At 39.6% G+C, this 22393-nt stretch overlaps 1 protein-coding gene across 1 annotated transcript in view; it reads right to left on the reverse strand.

The window, feature by feature from the left end:
• C9 (complement C9) overlaps positions 1 to 22393 on the reverse strand; it is a 54433-nt gene that overhangs the window by 19373 nt on the left and 12667 nt on the right. Inside the window, exons 2-6 of the mRNA XM_036111108.2 lie at positions 21585 to 21690; positions 20923 to 21067; positions 20404 to 20551; positions 13110 to 13248; positions 3588 to 3854 (exon numbers count right to left, since the gene is read on the reverse strand). Of these exons, the coding sequence (XP_035967001.2) occupies positions 3588 to 3854; positions 13110 to 13248; positions 20404 to 20551; positions 20923 to 21067; positions 21585 to 21690 (805 nt within the window). The remainder of the gene's footprint in view (positions 1 to 3587; positions 3855 to 13109; positions 13249 to 20403; positions 20552 to 20922; positions 21068 to 21584; positions 21691 to 22393) is intronic.

Genomic DNA, 22393 nt, shown 5'->3' on the forward strand with positions numbered 1-22393 from the left:
GAAGAGCTTAAAACTAGAAACCACTCAAATGTCCAGAAATAGAAGAACTGATCAACAAATTGTGGTATGTTCACAAAAAGTACTACTAGTTAGCAATAAAAAGGAACAAACTACCGATACACGCAACAACATAAATACATCTCAAAAATATTACGCTGAGTGAAAAGAGTCAGACACAAAAGAGTATGTACTGTATGATTTCATTTACATGAAGTTCTAGACCAGGTGAAATTAAGCTATGGTCAGAGAAATCTGAAAAGTGGTTGCCTCTCAGGCAGTAGGGGATTGACTGGAAAGCGCATGAGGGAATTTTCTTGAGGTGATGGAAATGTTCTATGTCTTGTTTGACAAGGTGGTCACACAGGTGGATACAAAAGTCAAAACTCATGGAACTACAGGCTTAAAATATTTGCTATTTGCATTATCACTTGTAAGTTATACCCCACCAAGTTGATTGTAAAATGTTGACAATGGAAGGAAATGTAGACATTCTATATGCAGCCCAATCTTCTCATTTTGCAGATGAGGAAACTCTGATCCAAAGGTATCAAGTTATTTGCTCCAAATCACAAAAATAGTCTTTGGCAGTGATTGGTACTACAAACCTAGGTCTCAGGTCTCCCTGCTCCTTCCTCTATGTCCTTTCAATTTTTTATAACAGAGATAGGATAAACAACATTTTAAGAAACGTAAGCTAAATGAGTGAATAGTTAAGCATTCCTAGGGATGATGGCTCAAATTTCCAGGAGAAAACTGAGGCAGTGACAAAGAACTATGTGTTTCAATGCCACAGACTATCCCAGTCAAAACTAAACTACAATGGACACCTATGATTTGTAGACAGTTCATTTAAGTTTCTCTTGCTATAGTAGTGGTTAACACATGTTGATTGCATAGAAGTTGAAAACATTTTATTATTTTTTAAAAGTATATGTTGGTGTATATGAACATCACACCAAACTTTCTGTGTTTCAGAAGCACAACTGTTCACATTGTATGGCTTCGGGTGATGGTCAGTGATTCAGTCTTCAACAACGAATTCGCATTCTGATGACTTGCATAATAATGCTCAGTGGAGTCTCAAGGATGCACAAAACATATTTGGACTCCTCATTGTTGCTAAAATTAAGAGGTATAACTTGTCAGAGAGACATTAACATTCTTTGGCTCAACTTATTTCAGAGGTAGATCTTAGATCATTTCCATCCAAATACAAAGTTGTTCCTTCCATCTTAGATAATAAAAACAAAATCTCTCGGCCTCACTTGTCTAATCATTTGCTACCAATTTCTTTGCCTTCATTAGAAGCAAAATTCCTTTAAAAAAATTTCTATACTGGCTGTTTTCAATTCCTCTCTTTCTATTTTCTCTTAAATCTAATTCAGTCATGCAGCTCTCCTCACTACTTCAGCAAAACTTCTCTTGTCAAGGTCACCAATGACCTTCATAATGCTAAAGCCAGCAGCTGTTACTTCTTAGTCCTTCTTCTTTGAAATATTCGCACATTTGACACAGTTCATTACTCCTTTCTCCTTGATACGGGTTCTTTTCTTCTAGGGCAGTTCTCAAACTGTAAAGTGTGGACAAATCACCCATAGAATCTTGTTAAAATGCAATTCTAATTCAATAGGTCTGGGTTAGAGGCTGAGGTGTTAGCTTCCGGCTGATGCTAATGTTGCTGATCCATGGACCACACTTTGAGTAGTGAGGTTCTAGGGCATTAGATTTGCCACGTCTTGCTGTCCTCTGCTGGTTCTTCCTCTTTCGCCAGACCTCTTTCTATTGAAGTTCCTTGAGTTTAGTCTTGGATCTTCTCTTTTCTATTTACATTAACTCTTGGCGGTCACACGAAACCCTATGACTGTAAGCACCATCTATATACGAACAACTCCCAAATTTATAGCTCAATCCCAGATCTTTTTGTCAAACTCCAGACTTATAACACCAACTTCCTACTTAACATCTCCAAATGAATGTCTAACAGACATCTCAAACTTAATCTGACTAAAATTGAACTATTGTTTTTATTCTCTCAACCTGCTCTACCGAAAGTTTTCTCTATCTCAGTTAGTAGCAACTCCATCCTTCCAGTTGTTTAGACCTTAGACTCATGCTTGACTCTATACCTGTTCCATCCATCTGCACACACCTGGATTTCTGCAATAGTTTTCAACAAACCTTTTTACTTTTGCTCTTCACTCTCATAATTTCTTCTCATTTAAAATATACTAGCATATGCCAATCTTCTATTCAAAAAGTTCTACTGACTTCTCATGTCACTCAGAGAAAAAGCTAAACTCAGAACAGGCTGTGAGGCCCTTCATGATCTGGGTTTATCAGGATAAACTTTCTAACCCGTTCTCCTGGTTCACTTGGCCCAATGGGCAGATATGTTCCCACCTTAGAGACTTGTCTCTAACAGTTCCTTCTGCCAGGTACATCATCCCAACTATGACTATTTGGCTATTTCTTCTCCTTCAAATCTTCATTCAGATTTCATTTCCTTTATGAAGTCTACCCTGGACTTTCTTTTTAATATTGCCACTTGCCCAGCACTCCTGATTTCTCTTGTGTTATTCTACTTTTTGCTTTATTCCATAGCACTTATCACTTTCTAAATACTATATATCTCACTCTTTTGCTATTACGTTTATTTTGTCTATCTCTCCCTGCTGAACTTTCAGCTCCATGAGGACAGGAATCTTTTTTAGTTTGGTTCACAAATGTATTCTAAGCCCCTGGAACAGTGCCTGGCCACATAAGAAATCCACATTAAATATTTGTTGTATGATTTAAAGGATTTTCCAACTACATTGTATGGATGGGTATGCATATTAATATAGAGACAAGGTACAGAGCCATACAAAACAATTGTATGATTAGGCATAACATAAATACTAAGTGTGAATTATTATTATTTTTAAAGGAGGAGAGGGTATCTAAACAGGTTATCAGAAAAGGAAGAATGAACATTTTACCAGCATCATACTGATTACAGAAAGTGTTTCCTGTATTTCAAAGGTGATGAAACAAAATTCTAAATGTGGATTAAATATTAAAAAACAAACACATTTTCAAAGCCTTAAATTAAGGGTGTGATTACAAAGTAAGCAGACCAATGTCATATGCAATGTGTACAATTTCATGGCATCTACTTTAGAGACGCTTTCCAGTAAGTAAATAGTCATAAGTGTAAGACATTGCAATGAATTACCAAATTCCTCAGTCTGATTCTTCATTGTCATTCTGAAGATGGTATAAATTCAATAGTCTATTACCACAATCTCAGTCCAAAAGTATGTTCCGAATTCTTAATATGCTTGTTCTCTGTTTATCACCACCACGTATCTCGCCCCCTCATATACTGCAGATCCCATGGCCCCTTCTTCAGTTAGCATTCTTCTTCCTCACCTCCTAGCTACATATTTGGGGATTTGTTGAGTATTATTTTTTCTCTCTCTCTCCAGTGAACTCTATCTGCTCCAAACACTTAAACTTAAAAGAGTTTAAAACTCTTTTAAGTTTAAGTGTTTGGTTAGTTTGAAAAATATCCCATTATATCTTCTATATTAAGTGTTTGGTCTTACCTTTTTAGAAGAATGTGACAAGAACAGTTGGTAAGTTTCATTTTTGGAATATGTAAATCGAAATTTACCCTCAGCATTTGCAAGATTGAAGTCTTTTTTGCCAGGAGTTTCTTTAAGTGTGCTTTTAGACTTTTCAATTGCTTCGGTAGGTGTGAATTTTAAAGTTATATCTGCATTAAAATTTGATGTCTTCTCTTGGACAATTCTTTTGAATGCCTCCATCTGTTCTTCGTAATATTCAGTTCTGAAATTTTTATCGGCTTTTGTCTAAAAGAGAACGATGAAACGCTGTGAAAAACAACATGCAAAAAAAAACACCCCAAATAAACACAGATGAAAGAAAAATCAAGCAATTTATTTGAAAGGTATTTGAGCAAAGGAGTTAAGAGTGAAACACTGAAGTGACATCGCTGGGCTCTGATAAAGACTCCATGACTCTGAGGACAGGACACAGTAATCTCTCTCTGTGTCTGATTCCTAGTCTATGAAAAAGAGATGCTCACCATACATAGCCTAAAGGCTGTTAGGAGATAATGCAATGAGATAATGCATATGAAGGGCTTAGAACATAGCAAACTTTCAAATGTTAATATGTTAATAATTAAAGAGCAATTTGCATAACAGATGCACAATATACTTCCATTTGTGTAAAAAAAGAAAAGAAGAACGAAATGATAAAGCCAACACTGACTGAAGGCTTCTGGGCCAGCACTGCTTTGAATATTTTACGCATGTTAATTAATTTAAGCAGAAAGGTTAAGACGAGCTCTGCACTCTGAACCTTTACACTCTCCTGTCCGTTAATACATACATACATAAATAAATAAATAATAAAAAACTAAAAAAAAAAGACTAGGAAAGCAAGCAAGCGAAGAAAGGTTTTTATGTGCACAGAAAATTACCAGAGAAATCGACAAAGCAAAGTGTTTGCCCTTGAGAAGGGGAACTGTGAAATGGAAATCTGGAGTGGGAGCTGGCTTATATTTCCTTGAATAATCTTCTGTGATGTTCAGACTTTTTGACTGTTTTTTTTTTTTTTTTACCACTTTCATGTTTGCATGGGGGAAAAAAAAAACCCCTGAACTAAACAACCTAGTTAAAAATTAAAAATACTAAACTTTCAATTAAAGAATTCTTAACCACAAAACCAAAAGACAACCAACAGAATGGGAGAAGATATTTGCAAATGACATATCAGATAAAGGGCTAGTATCCAAAATCTATAAAGAACTTCTTAAACTCAACACCCAAAGAACAAATGATCCAATCAAGAAATGGGCAGAAGACACGAACAGACGTTTTTCCAAAGAAGACATCCAAATGGCCAACAGACACATGAAAAAGTACTCAACATAGCTCGGCATCAGGGAAATCCAAATCAGAACCTCAATGAGATACCACCTCACACCAGTCAGAATGGCTAAAATTAACAAGTCAGAAAACGACAGATGTTGGCGGGGATGCGGAGAAAGGGGAACCCTCCTACACTGTTGGTGGGAATGCAAGCTGGTGCAGCCACTCTGGAAAACAGTATGGAGGTTCCTCAAAGAGTTGAAAATAGAGCTAGCCTACGACCCAGCAATTGCACTACTGGGTATTTACCCCAAAGATACAAATGGAGGGATCCAAAGGGGTACGTGCACCCCGATGTTTATAGCAGCAATGTCCACAATAGCCAAACTGTGGAAAGAGCCAAGATATCCATCGACAGATGAATGGATAAAGAAGACGTGGTTTATATATACAATGGAATATTATGCAGCCATCAAAAGGAATGAAATCTTGCCATTTGCAATGACGTGGATGGAACTGGAGGGTATTATGCTGAGCGAAAGAAGTCAATCAGAGAAAGACATGTATCATATGACCTCACTGATATGAGGAATTCTTAATCTCAGGAAACAAACTGAGGGTTGCTGGAGTGGTGGGGGGTGGGAGGGATGGGGTGGCTGGGTGATAGACATTGGGGAGGGTATGTACTATGGTGAGCACTGTGAATTGTGTAAGACTGTTGAATCACAAACCTGTACCTCTGAAACAAATAATACATTATATGTTAAAAAAAAAATAAGAAGAAGATAGCAGGAGGGGAAGAATGAAGGGGGGGAAATTGGAGGGGGAGATGAACCATGAAAGACTATGGACTCTGAAAAACAAACTGAGGGTTCTAGAGGGGAGGGGGGTGAGGGGATGGGTTAGCCTGGTGATGGGTATTAAAGAGGGCACGTTCTGCATGGAGCACTGGGTGTTATGCACAAACAATGAATCATGGAACACTACATCAAAAACTAATGATGTAATGTATGGTGATTAACATAACATAATAATAAAATTAAAAAAGAAAAAAAGAATTCTTAGCCAACTTGACAATTGTCAGGTATCAGTGGAAGGTTTGTTAATCTCAGTGGTGAAACTCTTCCCAGAGGTCCTCTGCAATAGGTTGTAACTCTTGTCTGAGAAGGAGCCAGCCATCTCTTCAGTCAGCACAGACTGGAGCTGTAGCATACAGTGGGGAACTGTTCTGCACAGGGAATGCTATGGTCTGAATGTTTATGTCCCTCCACAAAATCCATATGTTAAAATCCTAATGCCCATTTCGATGGTAGGAGGGGGGCCTTTGGGAAGAGATTAGTGCTGTCATAAAAGTGACCCCACAGAACTCTCTAGCCCCTTCCACCATATGAGGATGCAAGAAGTCTGTAGCCCATAAGAGGGCCCTAACTCAACCAGACTAGCACTCTGATCTTGGACTTCCAGAACTTCTGATGTTCTCATCTCCAGAATTGTGAGAAATAATTGTCACTTTGCACTTATTAACACATTTAACCTTTTCAAAATTTTATGAAGTATGTATTATTACCACTCCACTCTATGATAAGAAACTGAGATTCAGGAAGATAAATAAGTTACCTAATGTCCCATGGATGATAAGTGGAGGAACTTAGGATTTAAGCCCAGAGAGTCTTAATTCAGAACTGACCAATTGACCATATGCTACCCTGTTGCCAATTCATTAGTGAACTCTTTAGTTCTTAAATATGCTAGATTTAAAAAAAAAAAATGCTGATTCCCTTTCTTCCTTTCAGTCTCTACTATTATATAAACAGTTTAGTCTTTCATCATTTCCTTCTTGGACCATGAAATAGCCTCCTTCTGTCATTACCTCTCTGGTCTTGTCCTTTTGAAATTTATATCCATAAAACACAAAGATTTAAAATGAAACTCTGACCATGTTGCTGTCCTCAGTGGCTGCCTTCTCATGCTCAGGATCATGTCCAAATTCCTTAATATGGCATATGAGAACCTTCATTATTTGATTCCTGTCTGTGACTCCAAATTTGAACTCATATTAGTTTATCATAGACCATAGTTCCTTTCAAAATAGACCAGTCTTTTGTTCCTTGGAAACATCAATATACAATAAACAAATCAGCAGGTGCATAATAAACCTGATCTATACACTGCCAGGGCTTCTAAATGGACTCAAGTTGCAGCAGAAAGTACAGTTAGAATGTTTATTAAGCCTCTGTTTTCTGTTTTGTTGTCAATCTTAATGGCAATTCCAATGAAATATTTACTTGATTATGGGCTCTTGCCTTCGTTAGAAGCATGAGCTTTTAAGGAAAAGACTGTTGGGGGGCCTGGATGGCACCACCGGTTGAGCAGCTGACTTCTGATTTCAGCTCAGGTCATGATCTCAGGGTCATGAGATTGAGCCCTGCGTGGAGCTCCACACTCAGCCGGGAGTCTGCTTGGGATTCTTTCTCTCCCTCTTCCCCTCCCCCCACTCGCTCTCCCCCCCAAAATAAATAATTAAATATTTTAAAAAGTAAAGAAAAGATTGTTAATATACTGCATGCACTTATTTATTAATTCAGTGATCATTTTTTTTAGCAAAAAATACAAGGTTAGTTTCTCAGGATTCCACAGTAAATAAAATAACTAGAAACTTGACTTAGGGTATATATGATGCAACAAAATAAATGCTAGAACAGAAAGGGAAGCAGAGGCTATTGCATTAATTTACAGGTGGGGCATCTAACCAAAACAGAGAATTCAGAGGAGAAAGCTGAGGGAGGAGTGGTAATCAAAAGCCAGGTTAGGAACGACCTTTTTCTCCCTATCACAGAGATTGATTATTATCCTGCTGGCTACAGGGAAACACTCACTAAATTTAAGCAGCTAAGTGATAAGATCAGATTTATCATTTATCTTCATACTGATGTGTGTGGAATGAATTGAAACTGAGCAAAACTAGAGGTCCTAAGCTGATAAGAAGACACAGCAGCCTAGCTGAGAAATGACAGGTGCCTAAGGCCGTGGCCATGGCAGTGAGAATGGAGAAGAGGAGACAAATTTAGGAGACATTGTGAAATGATGGAACTTGGAGATTGATTGGATACTGTAGACTTTGAGGGAGATGCGTCTGTAGAGGAAGTCTTTAGGATGATTCCCAGATTTTGAATTTGGTGATTAGGAAGATATTATTTCATTGTTTCATTGTATCCATTTAAGTGAAGAAATCAGGGCGCCTGGGTGGCTCAGTTGGTTAAGCGACTGCCTTCGGCTCAGGTCATGGTCCCGAAGTCCTGGGATCGAGTCCCACATCGGGCTCCCGGCTCAGCGGGGAGCCTGCTTCTCCCTCTGACCCTCTCCGCTCTCATGCTGTTTCTCTCTCTCTCTCTCTCTCTCAAATAAATAAATAAATAAATAAAATCTTTAAAAAAAAAATAAGTGAAGAAATCAAAAGCAAGAATCAGGGAACTGGGTGTTAAGAGTGGATATCAGCTTTGGGTATGTTAACTGTGTGATGACTGCACACAACTAGCTATATAGGTATCCAGTTCAGAGGGAGACATGGGCTGGTAATATAGTATTTGTAAGCCATCACGTTAGAGGTGAAAATTGAAGCCATAGGAGGGAATGAAATCAACCCAAGGAGAATATGTAGACAGAGACTAGTGAAACAAGGTGAAGTAGGAACTCTGGTAAGACCTATATTTAGGGGCTGTCCTAAGTAAAGGGAGCTCAAAAGAAACTTCAAGATGGACTTTGGCAAAAGCAGTTTGCGCAAGAAGGTAATAGAGATTTGGAGTTGTGGGCTGTACTATGTTCCCCCCAAATTCATGTGTGTAAGTCCGAAGCCCTTGTACCTCAGAATGTGATTGTGTTTGGAGATACAAATATTAGAGAGTTAATTAAATTAAAATGAGGTCATTAAAATGGGCTCTAACCCAATATTACTGGTGCCTTTATAAAAAGAGGAGGTTAGAACTCAAACAGAGGGAAGAGGCTGGGGAGATACAGGAAAAATGTCATCTACAAGCCAAGGAGAGAGGCCTTAGAAGAAACCTGATCTCAGACTTGTAGCCTTTCAAATTGTGAGAAAATAAATTTCTGTTGTTTGAACCATCCAGTCTGTGATACTTTGTTATGGCAGCCCTAGTGAACTAATATAGTTAGGGAGTTAATGGGAAATGCAAAAATTGAGACAGCAAATGTAGATAAGAAGAGTATGTGGAGATGGGTGTTTCCTTCTTGTGTTTGTGTTTTTTTTTAATGAGAGTCTTGAAGTATTTAGTTATATATTAAGGGCAGGGTGGAAGATGAGAGAGGGGTTGACAGAAGGCTTAAGAAGATAATTAACAAGGCACTTGACATGGAATCCAACATATGGAAAGACACACTTTCTACTGAGACAGAATAGAAGGATGTTAAGGGTGGACTGAGTGAGAAGTAAGTTTGTACACAAGGACAACCTTGAAGAAAAAACTAGAAAATTCTTTTCTAGGCTTTGGTATTCTCTGTCAAGTTGAAGCTAATGCCATCTACCGAACTCAAGGCCAGAATGGTCAGATGAGGAGCTTGAGGGGGATGCTGGAAATTTTAAACCACCCCTGTGTGGACTGGGGAGGAGTGCAGCCTGGGGGGAGGTGTGTGGACCAGCTGAGCTGTGTGGAGGCCCTGGGTGAGGGTATAATGCCAAGAGTTCTTATATCATTATGAATTTCTCTAAGCAGTACAAGTTTACAAGAGGGGCAGAAAACTAATAGGGTTCATCAAAAGTTGGAGTGTTTCTGGATTATAGAAGGAATAGAAGTCAAGGGCATTGATAATATTATCAAGAGTGGTCAAAATGGATCTGGACTGATTCTAGGAAGGAATTGAAAACCAGAGGAGCAAGATGGAATGGGAGGAAAGCCAGTGCCAAAGAACTGGATCTCGATGGGGTCCAAGAGTAGGTTTGTGGTCACAAGTGAGAGTGAGAGCTGAGAGATGGGCCAGTTGCAGTGAGGCAAAGGGTTAAATGTTGGATTCCCCAGTGTTTGGAATCCACATGCAGCACAGTTCTGGTGAACACAGCTAAGGATGTGGTTCCAGATGTGAGTGGCTCTAGCAGAACAGACACAAGAGGTTAAGAGGCAACAAAAAGTTATTGGCAGGGTCCACAGGATATAAAAGTCACCCAGGATTTGGGAAGGATTGGGGGGAAAGGACAACTAGAATCCAGGTGCATTTTACAATTCTTTGTTGATCTCTTAAATCTTACATATTCATGGTGACCCAGGTTTAAAGAAAATGGTAATAAAAACCTGAAACCTGATTTACCAATTGTTACTTTCCAGAACAAAAGTGGAGAGGACCAAAGAAAGACAAGGGAAAAGGAACTGATTTGTACATGACACCATCCCTGTTTTCTTCCCCATAATTGCAGGCTTCAGTGGTTCAGTATTACTTCTGATTTATTAAATAGCCAGTAGACCTTGACCTGTAATGTGAATGCTAATTATGCATTGAATCGTAACAAAGTCTTTTACTAATTATATTCTTTAAAAAAAGAATCATAGCAAATATTTATTGAGCGTTTGCTATGTGCCGATAACTTCCCGGGTGTTTTAGACTCATTTATCTTTACGAGATAGGCATCAGTATTTCTATTTTACAGATGAGGGAACTGAGGCAGGATGAGGAAGAATAATTTACCCGAGATCTCACTGCTGCTTAGGAGTGGAGCTGGGATTCCAACCTATGTACTATGTCCTGGGGAGCCAGAGAACCAGAGCCACTCTTGAGAGAAGAGGCACTGAGGGAGGGTGAATGTGTCAGAGTCAGATGTCATTAGTACGAAATATTCCTCATACACTGATAGTTCGGTAGAATTCTTTCAAAACATAAAAGACAGTAAATTACTGTTGATGAGTAACTAAGACAGGATTTAAAAAATTAATTCATCTAGGGCGCCTGGGTGGCTCAGTTGGTTAAGCGACTGCCTTCGGCTCAGGTCATGATCCTGGAGTCCCTGGATCGAGTCCCGCATCGGGCTCCCTGCTCGGCGGGGAGCCTGCTTCTCCCTCTGACCCTCCCCCCTCTCATGTGCTCTGTCTCTCTCATTCTCTCTGTCTCAAATAAATAAATAAAATATTTAAAAAAAAAATAAATAAAAATAAAAAATTAATTCATCCAATAAAAATTTGTTGAGCATCATATATACACATATATTGAGTAGAGTATTAGTATAAGAGGCTGTAAGGAAGTATAAAATGCATATACTGGACTGTAGACCACTGTATTCTTTGCCTTCAGTTCCTATAATAAAATACACAAAAAAGGAGGTAAACTATTCCATTGGATATTAAAAGGTGTAGGAAGAAATTCTTTCTAAGAAGTCAAAATAGAGATTTCCATTGAATAAGTTCATGTTCTTTTACGTATGGTAGAAACATATTTGGCTATTTCCCAAGACCATCCCAGATGAGAGTGAGGGGAGCACCAGCAGCTGGAGCACTAAGGAAGTAACGTGGGGACTTCAGCAAGCCCCCAGCCAACTCCATCAGCACTCCTCCTCAGCTGACACCAACTCACCATCCAGGCCCACAATCCCTGTCTGCTTTTTATCAACTTGATGCCAAGACCGATTTGGAGGCATTATTCTGATTGGAACTGATAAAAATTTATTTGAGTCTTCATTTCTCCCACTTTGTGTGAAGATCAGTTAGTTTTGCTACAGAAATATTAATGTGCTTGGTTATGAGATGCTGCTCCCAACTCCCCTGGGGGTGTAAGTAATACATGGGGTAAGCAACACATCATCTTTGTAAAATCCAAAATACTGACTACAGAAACCCATCTATTTCCAGGGTTGTAAATAGAGAAAACAGTGTATTTACTCTCCAAATGTAGCTTCAAGATCAGTCATGGGCAAGGTCCTGGCCCTGACCATCTTGTGTCACTCACAGCCATTCCTACCCCTAGAGAGAAGCTAAGAGGCTGGTCACAGTGACGAAGACAGGAAAACTGTATGACACAGACCTGAGAACTAAAAACCAAATAAAGTAAGATGTCAACAACCCTTCTTACATCAGCAATGACAAAGGTCACCTTATCTTTGGAGTATTCTTTTTTAAGAAAGTGGAACATTTGTAATAACCTTTAGAAAGATGATCATCTTCCCTTCAAAAAATGTGCTTAAAGAAGGTAAAAACCTGGCATGAGGGGGAAAAATCAATAATCCAACACGTTCCCTGAAATTTGTGGGAAAATGATTCTATGCTGGCCTTAAAGGTACAAAAAAAAAAAAGAAATAGGATAATGTGGTCACATGTAAAAGAAATGCCAGTCAAATAGTCCAGACTTTAAAATATTTAGTATTCATGGGAGAGCAGGATCGCTTCAGGCTGCAATGAGTAGGGACTGTTTTACAACATTATTAAAAATAAAAGAAATATTAACTACATTTATTTAAAAGTATATGTGTTTTGGAAACCGTTGCGAGTGACCACAGTGATAAAGGACTTTGTGAAAACTGAATAAAGTAAACTTTATGGGTCACCGATGGGACCATTGAAAAAAAACAGATTATTGTAGCTCCTGATTCAGAATAAGTGAATTATTATTCTTTATTTTTATCTTGCTTAGACCAAAAAATCTCTCTAATGGTGACAAATATTGATCCTTTAAACAGAGGGTTCCAGTTTGTGGATGGTTCTAGAGAATTTAGGTGACTTTCAGGAAGGTGGTTAAGTTTGGAGAGGCATTGGGTAGAGCAAAAATCATTTTAAGAAATGGTTTAACAAGAGCTAGAGAGGTTTGAGGTGAGTAAAAACAGCCACTCACATTAGTCAAGCAGGACTTACCTAGGGGAATGCTGAGGAAAAAACCAATGTCAAGAAGAGTTTTGATTTGTAGGCTAGCAAAAAGTGAGCTTAAATAGCATGAGCAGTGTACCCAGTACTTAAATCAGCATTAATTTAATTTTTATTTTATCAGGCTTTTAGATGATTCTTCTAATGGAGTCTAAGTATTTGCCAAAACTATTACTAGGCGCCCATTCCTGAGGGTTGACTGTAGACCACTGTATGTTTTCTAAAGAGATCGAAGCTACACCTCCTCTTCTTTCAGTCAATTTTATATGCCCATCAGATTCTTATTCTACTGAACTCTTCACATTATTTAGTGTTACATTTATTGAAGTGGCTTTTCAGCTTAAAGCTGAGCAATATGTTTGCTTCTGAGGAGACTTACTTCATAGGCCAGAGAAGCCACGTTCCAGGGTCTGCGGTAGTAGACCAAGGCGTTTCCATCCCGAACGCGGTCACAGAGTCCATTGTAGTACTCATTGTCAAAAGGTGTGCTTAGGGGATCCATCCCTAAGATGTTGATGCTGAAAATGAACAGAGTAGCATCAGATATGGAAATCCCAGGAGCTAATGCAAGGCAGTCCTCTGTAGCTTGGGAAAGAGAGAGCTTTGGCTCATGTCCCCATCACCCCATATATGCGTGATATAATCAGGAACAGAAGCAAGAGTCTGCTCACTTCTGCTTTATGTCTCTGGCAGCAAGCATACGTTAGGAAGGCCTTATAAACTTCCAGGCAACTAGGGCATTGTTGGGAGCACAATGAAAGAAATGCAATAACTAGGGAGCAAGGGACCATCTGGCTCCTAGAGTCTTAACTCCACTGCTGTAACTCTTAGCTAACCTCCCTTAGTGAGCTAAGAGCCAACTCTGTAGTACCCTATTTAAATTATTTGAGAACAGAGCATCTCGGGGGGGGGGGGGCAGTATAACATATGCATGTAATTTTTAATCTATGAATCAACATTGGGGCTCTTTCTCTCCCCATTCTCTTTAAACTGAAGCCTTTTCCTCCAGCTGTCTCATTGCTTGTCAAGAACCTCATTCCCTCCAGGCTGATATTATTTCTATTATACTTTCCAAGGGGAAATACAAAAATTTCAGCATCCTGAAAAGGCATTCTCAAAAGTTCTACTTTTTCCTCTCAGCAAAATATTTTTATCTGGCAAGCTTTAATTCAGAAACAGAAATCTTATCTAGCTTTAAAAAAGTTAAGTTTGATTTGTAGACCTAAAAGCAATGTATGAACAAGGAGCAGTTCATTCTTTGTGAAGTACACTTCTGTTAATCAGAACGGTCATTGCTGTCTAGGCTGGAATATATGGCTCCAGACCAGGGAGGCCAAAATAGAGGTTTGATCTGCACATCTATAACTGAGTTTGACAAAAGCAGAAATTCTTCCATGGATCTAGACCACATCCCAAACTCCAATGAACTGGATTATAAATCTAGATGTTGGTTTCAAGAGTAATATGTCAAAGGGTGTAGATGGTTTACTCTAAAACCCATTGCTAATGAAAGAAAAATAATTGAAAGATTATCTTACTGCCAGTGGGTTAGTTAAAAACAACATCTTCACATAAACTACACATTCTTTTTTTTTTTTTTTTTAATTTTATTTATTTATTTGAGAGAGAGAGAGCTCAAGTGGGGGAAATAGGCAGAGGGACAAGCAGACTCCCTACGGAGCGGGGAGCCTGATGCAGGGCTTGATCCCAGGACCCTGAGATCATGACCTGAGCCAAAATCAGATGCTTAACTGACTGAGCCACCCAGGTGCCTCCAAATGGCACATTCTTAATAAATGTTGAATCTACAAAGGAAACGACATTATAGCTCAACTTTAAAGGAAGGTAAGTTAAGGAACCAATTCAGGAATATCTTTCTCAGAGCTTAACTGTATAGTTAACCACTTCTGACTTTTTGCTCTATGAGAACCTTTCATGAAAAATGCTATGGCCCTAAAGTTTAATATAGGGCCAAAAATTAGGCTTAGTTGAATAAGAAAGAAAAAAGAGACATTATTATCTGGTTTACTTTCTCAAACATCTAATGCCTCATGGTAGGTTAACATTTCAGCTTCACTTCTTCACCCATCCCTGCATCTACAGCAAATGAATAATACCTCCCTCCCCCCTTTGGTATGACTAAGGTTTTGATACAAAGACATGGAACACTGGAAACAAATTATCTGTGTTTGTTTCTTAAACAAGCCCTGCAGTACATTTTCTTTGTTCTATAGTGAACTTGTCCTTCATAAATCTGTATTAACAGAGACTCTGTACGTCTTCACTTTCAGGGAACAATGACGTTAATCTTTGTTATAATGATGATTAACTCTTGGGTGACTATGATATCTACACAGAGTGTAGTATTTGTAGTAAATAGTGAGTAATATTAAGAGAGTTAATACGCAGTCTTTGATCTCATGAAAATTATATTCAAATTATGGAGTTGGACACATAACCACCAATTTCAAAAAAGAGTCCAAGGTCAAACACACGTGCGCCAAATAAGTAGCACAGGCAAGTGCTGCGCAGGTTCCCAAAAGGAAGAAATGCCATAGCAGGGTCATAAATAGAGATTAGAAGAAGTAGGATTTGATTTGGGCGCTGCAGAATGGGGATGGAAGGGCAGGAAGAATGGTGTGCACAAAAGCCTGGAGGTGGAAATGTGTATGGCATGGTTTTGGGTAGTAGTCTTCAGATTTTCTGCTTGTCTACTCTATGAAAACATGATGACAAATTTTGCCTGCCTGCACAGTGTTGGTGTGACATCTAAGATTTTTCATCTTAAGTTTAAGTAGTTGCAAAGGATATAATTTCTCAGCAGGCTATAAATATTTACATCTTAAAGTACAGTTATTTTGCCTCTTTTTAAAATAAATCTAGTGAAATATAAATGCCATAGTGATGGTGGGTATCAAATCGCTGCAATGTTTATCTTTCTTTAGCAACTAGACATTTTATGATATTCCTTTTTATTCTTCTCTTTTTAAAGACACTTTATTTTTTAGAGCAGTTTTAGGTTCATTGCAAAATGAGTGAAAGAGACAGAGATTTCCCATATGTCCCTACCCCCTTTTGATTCTTGAATCCATACTTCTATTCCATTTCCACCACAGAAGTTTAACCTCTTGTAATGTTATTTTAGCTCGGAAGTTTTAATGGATCACTTTTTTATACTTTTTTGGACCAAAAAGGTATTAATTGAAATTTTAAAAATATTAAGTATCCTTTAACCATCGGGTCTAAATAATTAAAAACTCCTCTGGATTGAGTTATAATTATTAGCAGTATATATATTAAAATGTTTTAAATAGTTAACAAACATTTTTTTTTTTTTTTTGGAAAGGTGTCTCAGTGAAATGAATGGGGCGTCTTTTTTAATTAAGTGATTAGTTCCTGCCTTCATAGATGAATCCTACTTATTGCTAGAAAAAGGCAAGATTCAGGATCGACTGTATTCTTACTTTCCATTTTTATAGACACAAATCCTGAGAAACTTTACTCATGTACATAAGTGGAAAAGAATAGAAGGAATTTTGTCATGGCAATGTCACTTGATTCTTTGATCTTCTGAGTTTTGTGCCAAAAAGAAAGATCACAGACTAGTCTTTCATTAAGAATTATTTGTATAGCCCATTATCTGATAATTGATTACAATATCTTTCAAAGAGAATTGGAGATGGGTTGACTTACAAGGCACTGGAGTCCGACTGAGCACCAATATTTGGAAATGTTTTTTCGTTTTCCCACCACAGAGTAAAATTGAGGTGGGTGAGGGGGGTACTCTTCTTTTGGAAGGTGAAAGTTAGGTGATTACAAAAGGGGACTGCAGAGGGGAGAACGGGCTTCACAACTTGGATGCCATGGGGTTGTTAAGCTTCTCAAGTTTATGAAAAATACGTATGTATGGAATCAAAGATTTACTGTTGGTTCAATAGATTAGTTAAGCCACTAATAGTTGAGGAAACTATTACCTTAAAACTTACCTGTCTCCCCCTTAGAAAGTCTTTTTGCACCCCACAGTATGCATACCCCACTTTGAAGGTTTTGTTTTACAGAACAGCAAACTGACTAGTTGGCTGGATCCATCTGGAAAGTTACAATGAAACTGCTCCACAGTCTAAAGCACAACTAAGGAAGAAATGTTTCAAAACTTTTGACTTGGTTCCACTACTACAGAGACAGCCAGTCTAGTCTAGAATGAGCCAATTTTTTTTTTTTTTTTCGGCCAAGAAACATGAAAACTTCTCATGGATGGAATGTCATCGCCTGGGAAATAAAAAAATCATGTGTATTTTGGCAGCACCTAGAGATGCCTGTTTTCATGCCAGCATCTAGAACCATAGGCAGTTCCCATTTACCAGGTGACCAGAAAAGAAAGCTCCCTCCACAGAAGGGGTGCTATGCTTAGATCACATAAAAAAGTAATTCATTACCATACATCATTTACAGCTGGTTTGGATTTATATTTTTTCAATGAGTGCAAGTTAGGGGATTTCCCTAAACACTTCTGGAGAATCTCAAATGCCTACAAGGCAAGAGGCGGAAATATTTGTGATACAAGGGAATTCTGCTGGCATTAAGAATTTAAGGGGGAGTCCTTCAAATGAAAAAAAAAACAGGTATAAATTAATGACTGTGGGTACTTATACTTTCATGTATGAAAGAGTCTGATTGTATATGACTGCTCATAAGACTTGTTGAGATTTTCCAGATTGGATTGTGTAGAAGCAGTTTATAAGTCTGTTGCTATGACGAGGGTGTTTACTCCTATTACCTCTATTCAATATATCCCAGAAACCCTTAGAAGAATAATGGTGATGCATGGTAAATAAATACATAATGTTCACGGGATTGAAGAATATCACCAATATAATAAAGCATGCCATTCTGAGAACTCTTCTTAAATATTAATCACTGATTTCTACTCTTCTATACTCTTAATTCAAAAATTCGGATAATTAATAGCAACTTAAGGAGTTTCATTGGTTAGTTTTGCTTTGAAGCTAGGGTGTTGATTTACAGGTTTTGCAGTGATGGGGGAAATGATGTGGGTGGAGATGAGCATGTGGGGAGAGGCCAAGGTAAGGTGGCATGGTGAAAAAAATATAGTTTTATAAAAGTCAGAGAAACTTGGGTTTAGTTCCACTGGAAACTAAAGAGTTCTGCTAGAATCTAAAGAGATAAAATGGTCTTACTTGCTTCTCTCATTTTTCTTTTTTCTGTAAAGTGAATGTAATACCTCCCCTGACAGCCTCAGGATTATTATGAAAACTCTATAGAGAAAAAAATGTAGAAAAGAAAGTTCAAAGTATTATGCAAATGAAAGCTGTTGGAGAATAATAGGCTTTAGGAAGACTAGTTATAGGTAATTGTTCATGGTAATGGGAATTTAATAAAAAATGCTGGTAGATTTATTCTATGAGGACCTACCTCATTTTTCACCTCTTCAGCCAACCTTCCCCATAACTGGGATCCCACCCTCTTGCTTGATCCTGAAGACTCAGCCCTGTGTTATTCCCTGTCACCAGCCCTTACCGTGGCAAAGCATGATATATTTAGCCAGCTCTCTAGGATGCCTCATTATGAAACTTTCTAGCAAATGTTATATAATAAATTTTTTTCTCTGAACAAAGAAAATGAATAGATTGTGAATGATTATTTTTCAGCTGAGCGGGCTAAAATTTCTGTATCCTTTCACAAGGTGCAAATTTGCATTGAGCGAAAATACATAATATATGCAATGCCCTGCTTCAAGCCCATCTGTTTAGATTAAGGAGAAAACTGTTTCTTGGATCCCAAATAAAGCAAAAACAAAGTCATAATGGACTTTCACCACAGACTCACAGTGTCTCCCTAAGGAAAGCAGCAGAAGAGTCAGAACTCATTGGAGCATGCAGTGATCTGGTTCTAAGGTTTCCGACAACCCCCATACCATTTACTGACAATTATTAAAAGAACCTCCTCTGTTTGGAGACAAAGACTGTACACTGGATTCAAGACTCCTACCTTTAGGCTAAGGGCCAAAGACCCTTAGTTCGTGGGCAATACTTGAATGTCGCTAGGACAAGATTTTATAAAGTGAATAAAGGGTGTATGAAATGTTTTATCTGGTGCCTGACTCTTGGTACCCTGGACTTTTCTCCTTATTGAGATTCAAAAGTACAAGTTCCATGTGGCTTAGAGAGAGAAGACATCTCCATTTATAGCCAACCTCGATCCAGAGGCCTTCTCTTAGGAACTGCCCCCTATCCTGGTGTAGGGTTTCTCAGCCTGAGCACCACTGACGCTGTGGGTCTGGCTGCTCTGTGCACTGCAGGCTGTTTGGCACCATCCAGGGCCTCTACCCACTGGATATCAGCGTGCTACCTCACCCCCTGAGTCCTCCATCCCATCCGCCACAGTTGTGACCCCCTAGAATAGTTTCCCGACATTGCTAAATGTCCTCTGGGGAAAAAAATCATCCCTGGTTGGGAACCAGTACCTTAGTCCCTCTATTAGCCTTGCTTTTACCATCATCCCCATCTTCTTTCCTCTCCTTATCCCCATTCCCAGGACTTAAGTCCTGAACCTGAATTTATTTCTAGGGACCCAGTTTCAATCTTACCTGATGCCAACTGACAGTATTTTAGAAGCACTTATTTTCATTAATTCATGAACTGATTGACTGATTCACCTATTTGTCTACTCCCCCCCACCCCCCCAGGGTTTATGGAGCACCTATGATGAACCAGGCACTGAGATCATGAGGTTGATAAGACACATCGCATGACAGGCAGTGAAACAGAGCCACGTGCCATCTCTGTCAATAGACCAGTGGACTTGAGAAAAGCTGTGTCTCTGTTGAGTACAATTTGCCAAGAAATTTACCCAAAGTACCTTTGCTGAAAACAGCTCAGAACAACAAATGGAAACTATGTCATGGATATCCCTGGGATCTTCTCTGACTATATGGAACAGAACAGAACAGCACCTCGGGCCTACGTCATTTTCCTAATTCCTAGAGCGCAGGTCTCTGGGTGACGGTCTTTATTCTGTGACACTCTGAGTTCTAAACTGTCCAAGACCTCTCATCCGAGCTTAGCTGGCCAGAGCCCCTATGTTTTGTACAGAAAGTGGGTGAAACTTCACTTTGTAATGAGAACCAGAGTCTCAACACCATCACCATCCCATCAGAACTGCTTCTTCTGCCCTTTCCTCTCGGGTCGACTCTACAATGCTCTACCTCCTGAGAACTGATAACCTGGCATAGATCCAGGACAAGTTCCCAGGGAAGACAGCCTTACCGACAATTCAAATATTTGAATGGCCAGACCTACCACTGGCAACTCAATGTCAAGTGGTAACATGTCACTTGAACATTGTTGTGGCCTTCCGGAGGTTCACAACCGAGGTGTGTCATCTCCTGATGGACTCGGAGAAAATCACCTATCCTCCAGATTCTACAGACCCCCTCCTGAGGCCAGGCGCTTCGTCCAAATGATCTCGAGATACTCATGTCACACTGACCTTCTTTTAAGCTCAAGCATGTTTCAAGCAGAAGGCAGACCCGGGAGCTGCTCCCCACCCCCAACCCCGCCCTCGCAGACCCTCCACCACCTTAGCGCGGCAGGCAAGACAGAGGTGCCCCTTTCACCCATCTTCATCTAGAAACATTTAAGCCAAATACGGACCCATAGCCTGCTGTCCGAGCCAGCTCAGATTCTTCCACGGCCCTCTCACGGCAAGGGGGATGGGGATCACCCTCACAATCATCCTCATCTGAAAAGTCCCCGCAGTCATTGTCACCGTTACACAGAAGCCGCCTCTTGATGCACCTGCCTGCAATCAAAATCAAGACAGACACTGCGCGTCTAACGACAGATTTCCTTTCTCTTCCTGAAGTTAGCAAATGGACTTTAATGATAGAGGGGAGGGAACAGGCACACACTTGAATTCTCAGAAGCACCCTTTACAGTTATTTCTGAATTCTTTTTTTTTAGGGTAAATCTAAAGATGCCTTGTTTATTAACTAACTTGTGGAAACCAGGAATCATTGTCTCTGAGGCTGCACCTGCCCCACAGTGGGGTGTGCTGTTCAGCATTTACAGACAGCCCTCTGACCGGCCCCTTTCGCACTTGGAAACACGAGCGTGTAAAAGCAGGCTTCGTTCTTTTCGCTCTGTGGTGAGCAAGGGGGACGCAGGGATTACCTGTACCACATTTAAAGTCATTGCCACAGTCCTCCTCCATGTCTGCACAGGGCTCAGTGGGCTCACACTGTCGTCTGTCTCCCACAGCGTCTACGCACTTCTGCCCGTTGTATTGTCCAAAGATCTCAATGCTCCTTGAGCGGAACTGTGTAAAACCAGCTGGAAATATTAGAATTTCAATGGCCAAAAGGGATAATGATCTAAAACTGCATCCACAACACTGTAGTCCTCCAGACCCAGTTGAGTCGATGGTTTTAAGATGGAAGCCCTAGCACTGGGTGTTATATGCAAACAATGAATCATGGAACACTACATAAAAAACTAGTGATGTACTGTATGGTGATTAACATAACATAATAAAATAAAATTAAAAAAAAAAAAGATGGAAGCCCTAAAAGCAGTCACTAATGTTAAAATAACACCTTGCATGCCAGGGTTGGCCATCTCTCCTATAGCATCCGGGTCCTCGTGGCATGCATTTACTATTGTGTGCCACGCTGAGATTTCCAGGCAAATCGAGCCTCGTTCACGTAGATATTTATCTTTCCTTCTTAGTTTGGAACTCAGCTGGAGGCTCCCTGCCTCCTAGTCCTTTTCCTGGAGATGCTGGGAACACAGTTTCCATTTGGGGTCATGGGTGGGGAATGACAATGAACACTTACCATTTGTTTGAGGCAAGGGTCACATTCTGACCATTCGCTCCAGGAGCTCATTCTGCAGTCGATGGGAAATGGCTTCTCGTTCTCTTGTATTATCTGTGGGCCATGACTAAGATAACAGAACGCGTCAACTGCATGGCATGACTAGTGTCTGTGTCCACGAAGTCTTCCCGAGCCAGTCTGATTTATTTACTACTTTTCTGCCTTCCAAATCAAAGGACTTATCCTTTTTTTTTTTAAGATTTTATTTATTTATTTGAGAGAGCGAGAGATAGAGCACAAGCAGGGGAGAGAGGGAGAAGCAGGCTCCCTGCTGAGCAGGGAGACCAATTCGGGGCTCGATCCCAGGACCCTGGGATCACGACCTGAGCAGACGCTTAACCGACTGAACCACCCAGGTGCCCCGCAAATCAAAGGACTAATCCTTTTACTAGATCTCTCATTTGACATTTGATTGTATGCTGCTCTGTGTTTTCATCTGGTTTTCTTGTTGAATTCTTGTACTGCTTTGTGACTTAACTTTCAACCTAACCAAAAGATAGTAATGGTGATGAGAAAAACGGACAAGTCATCCTGCTGCCAGTTTTACATTGATTAGTCTTAGATTTCCCACTACCTTCTGAACTCAGTGAGGCTAGAGACCTTGTTTCACTTTGTGTCCCCCAGAGTCTGAAAAAGCCTCCAGTTGCCTGGTTCTCTTGCAAATGTAAGCCAGCCAGCCCAGCCGCTCCTATAGCACCTGGGAAGCCCAGCTTCCTACCCCTGCATGTGCATGTCCTAAACTGCAAGCCTTACCACTTCACACTCTGCTT

Source organism: Halichoerus grypus, chromosome 2 (genome assembly GCF_964656455.1).
Source record: "Halichoerus grypus chromosome 2, mHalGry1.hap1.1, whole genome shotgun sequence".
Lineage (NCBI taxonomy): Eukaryota > Metazoa > Chordata > Mammalia > Carnivora > Phocidae > Halichoerus > Halichoerus grypus.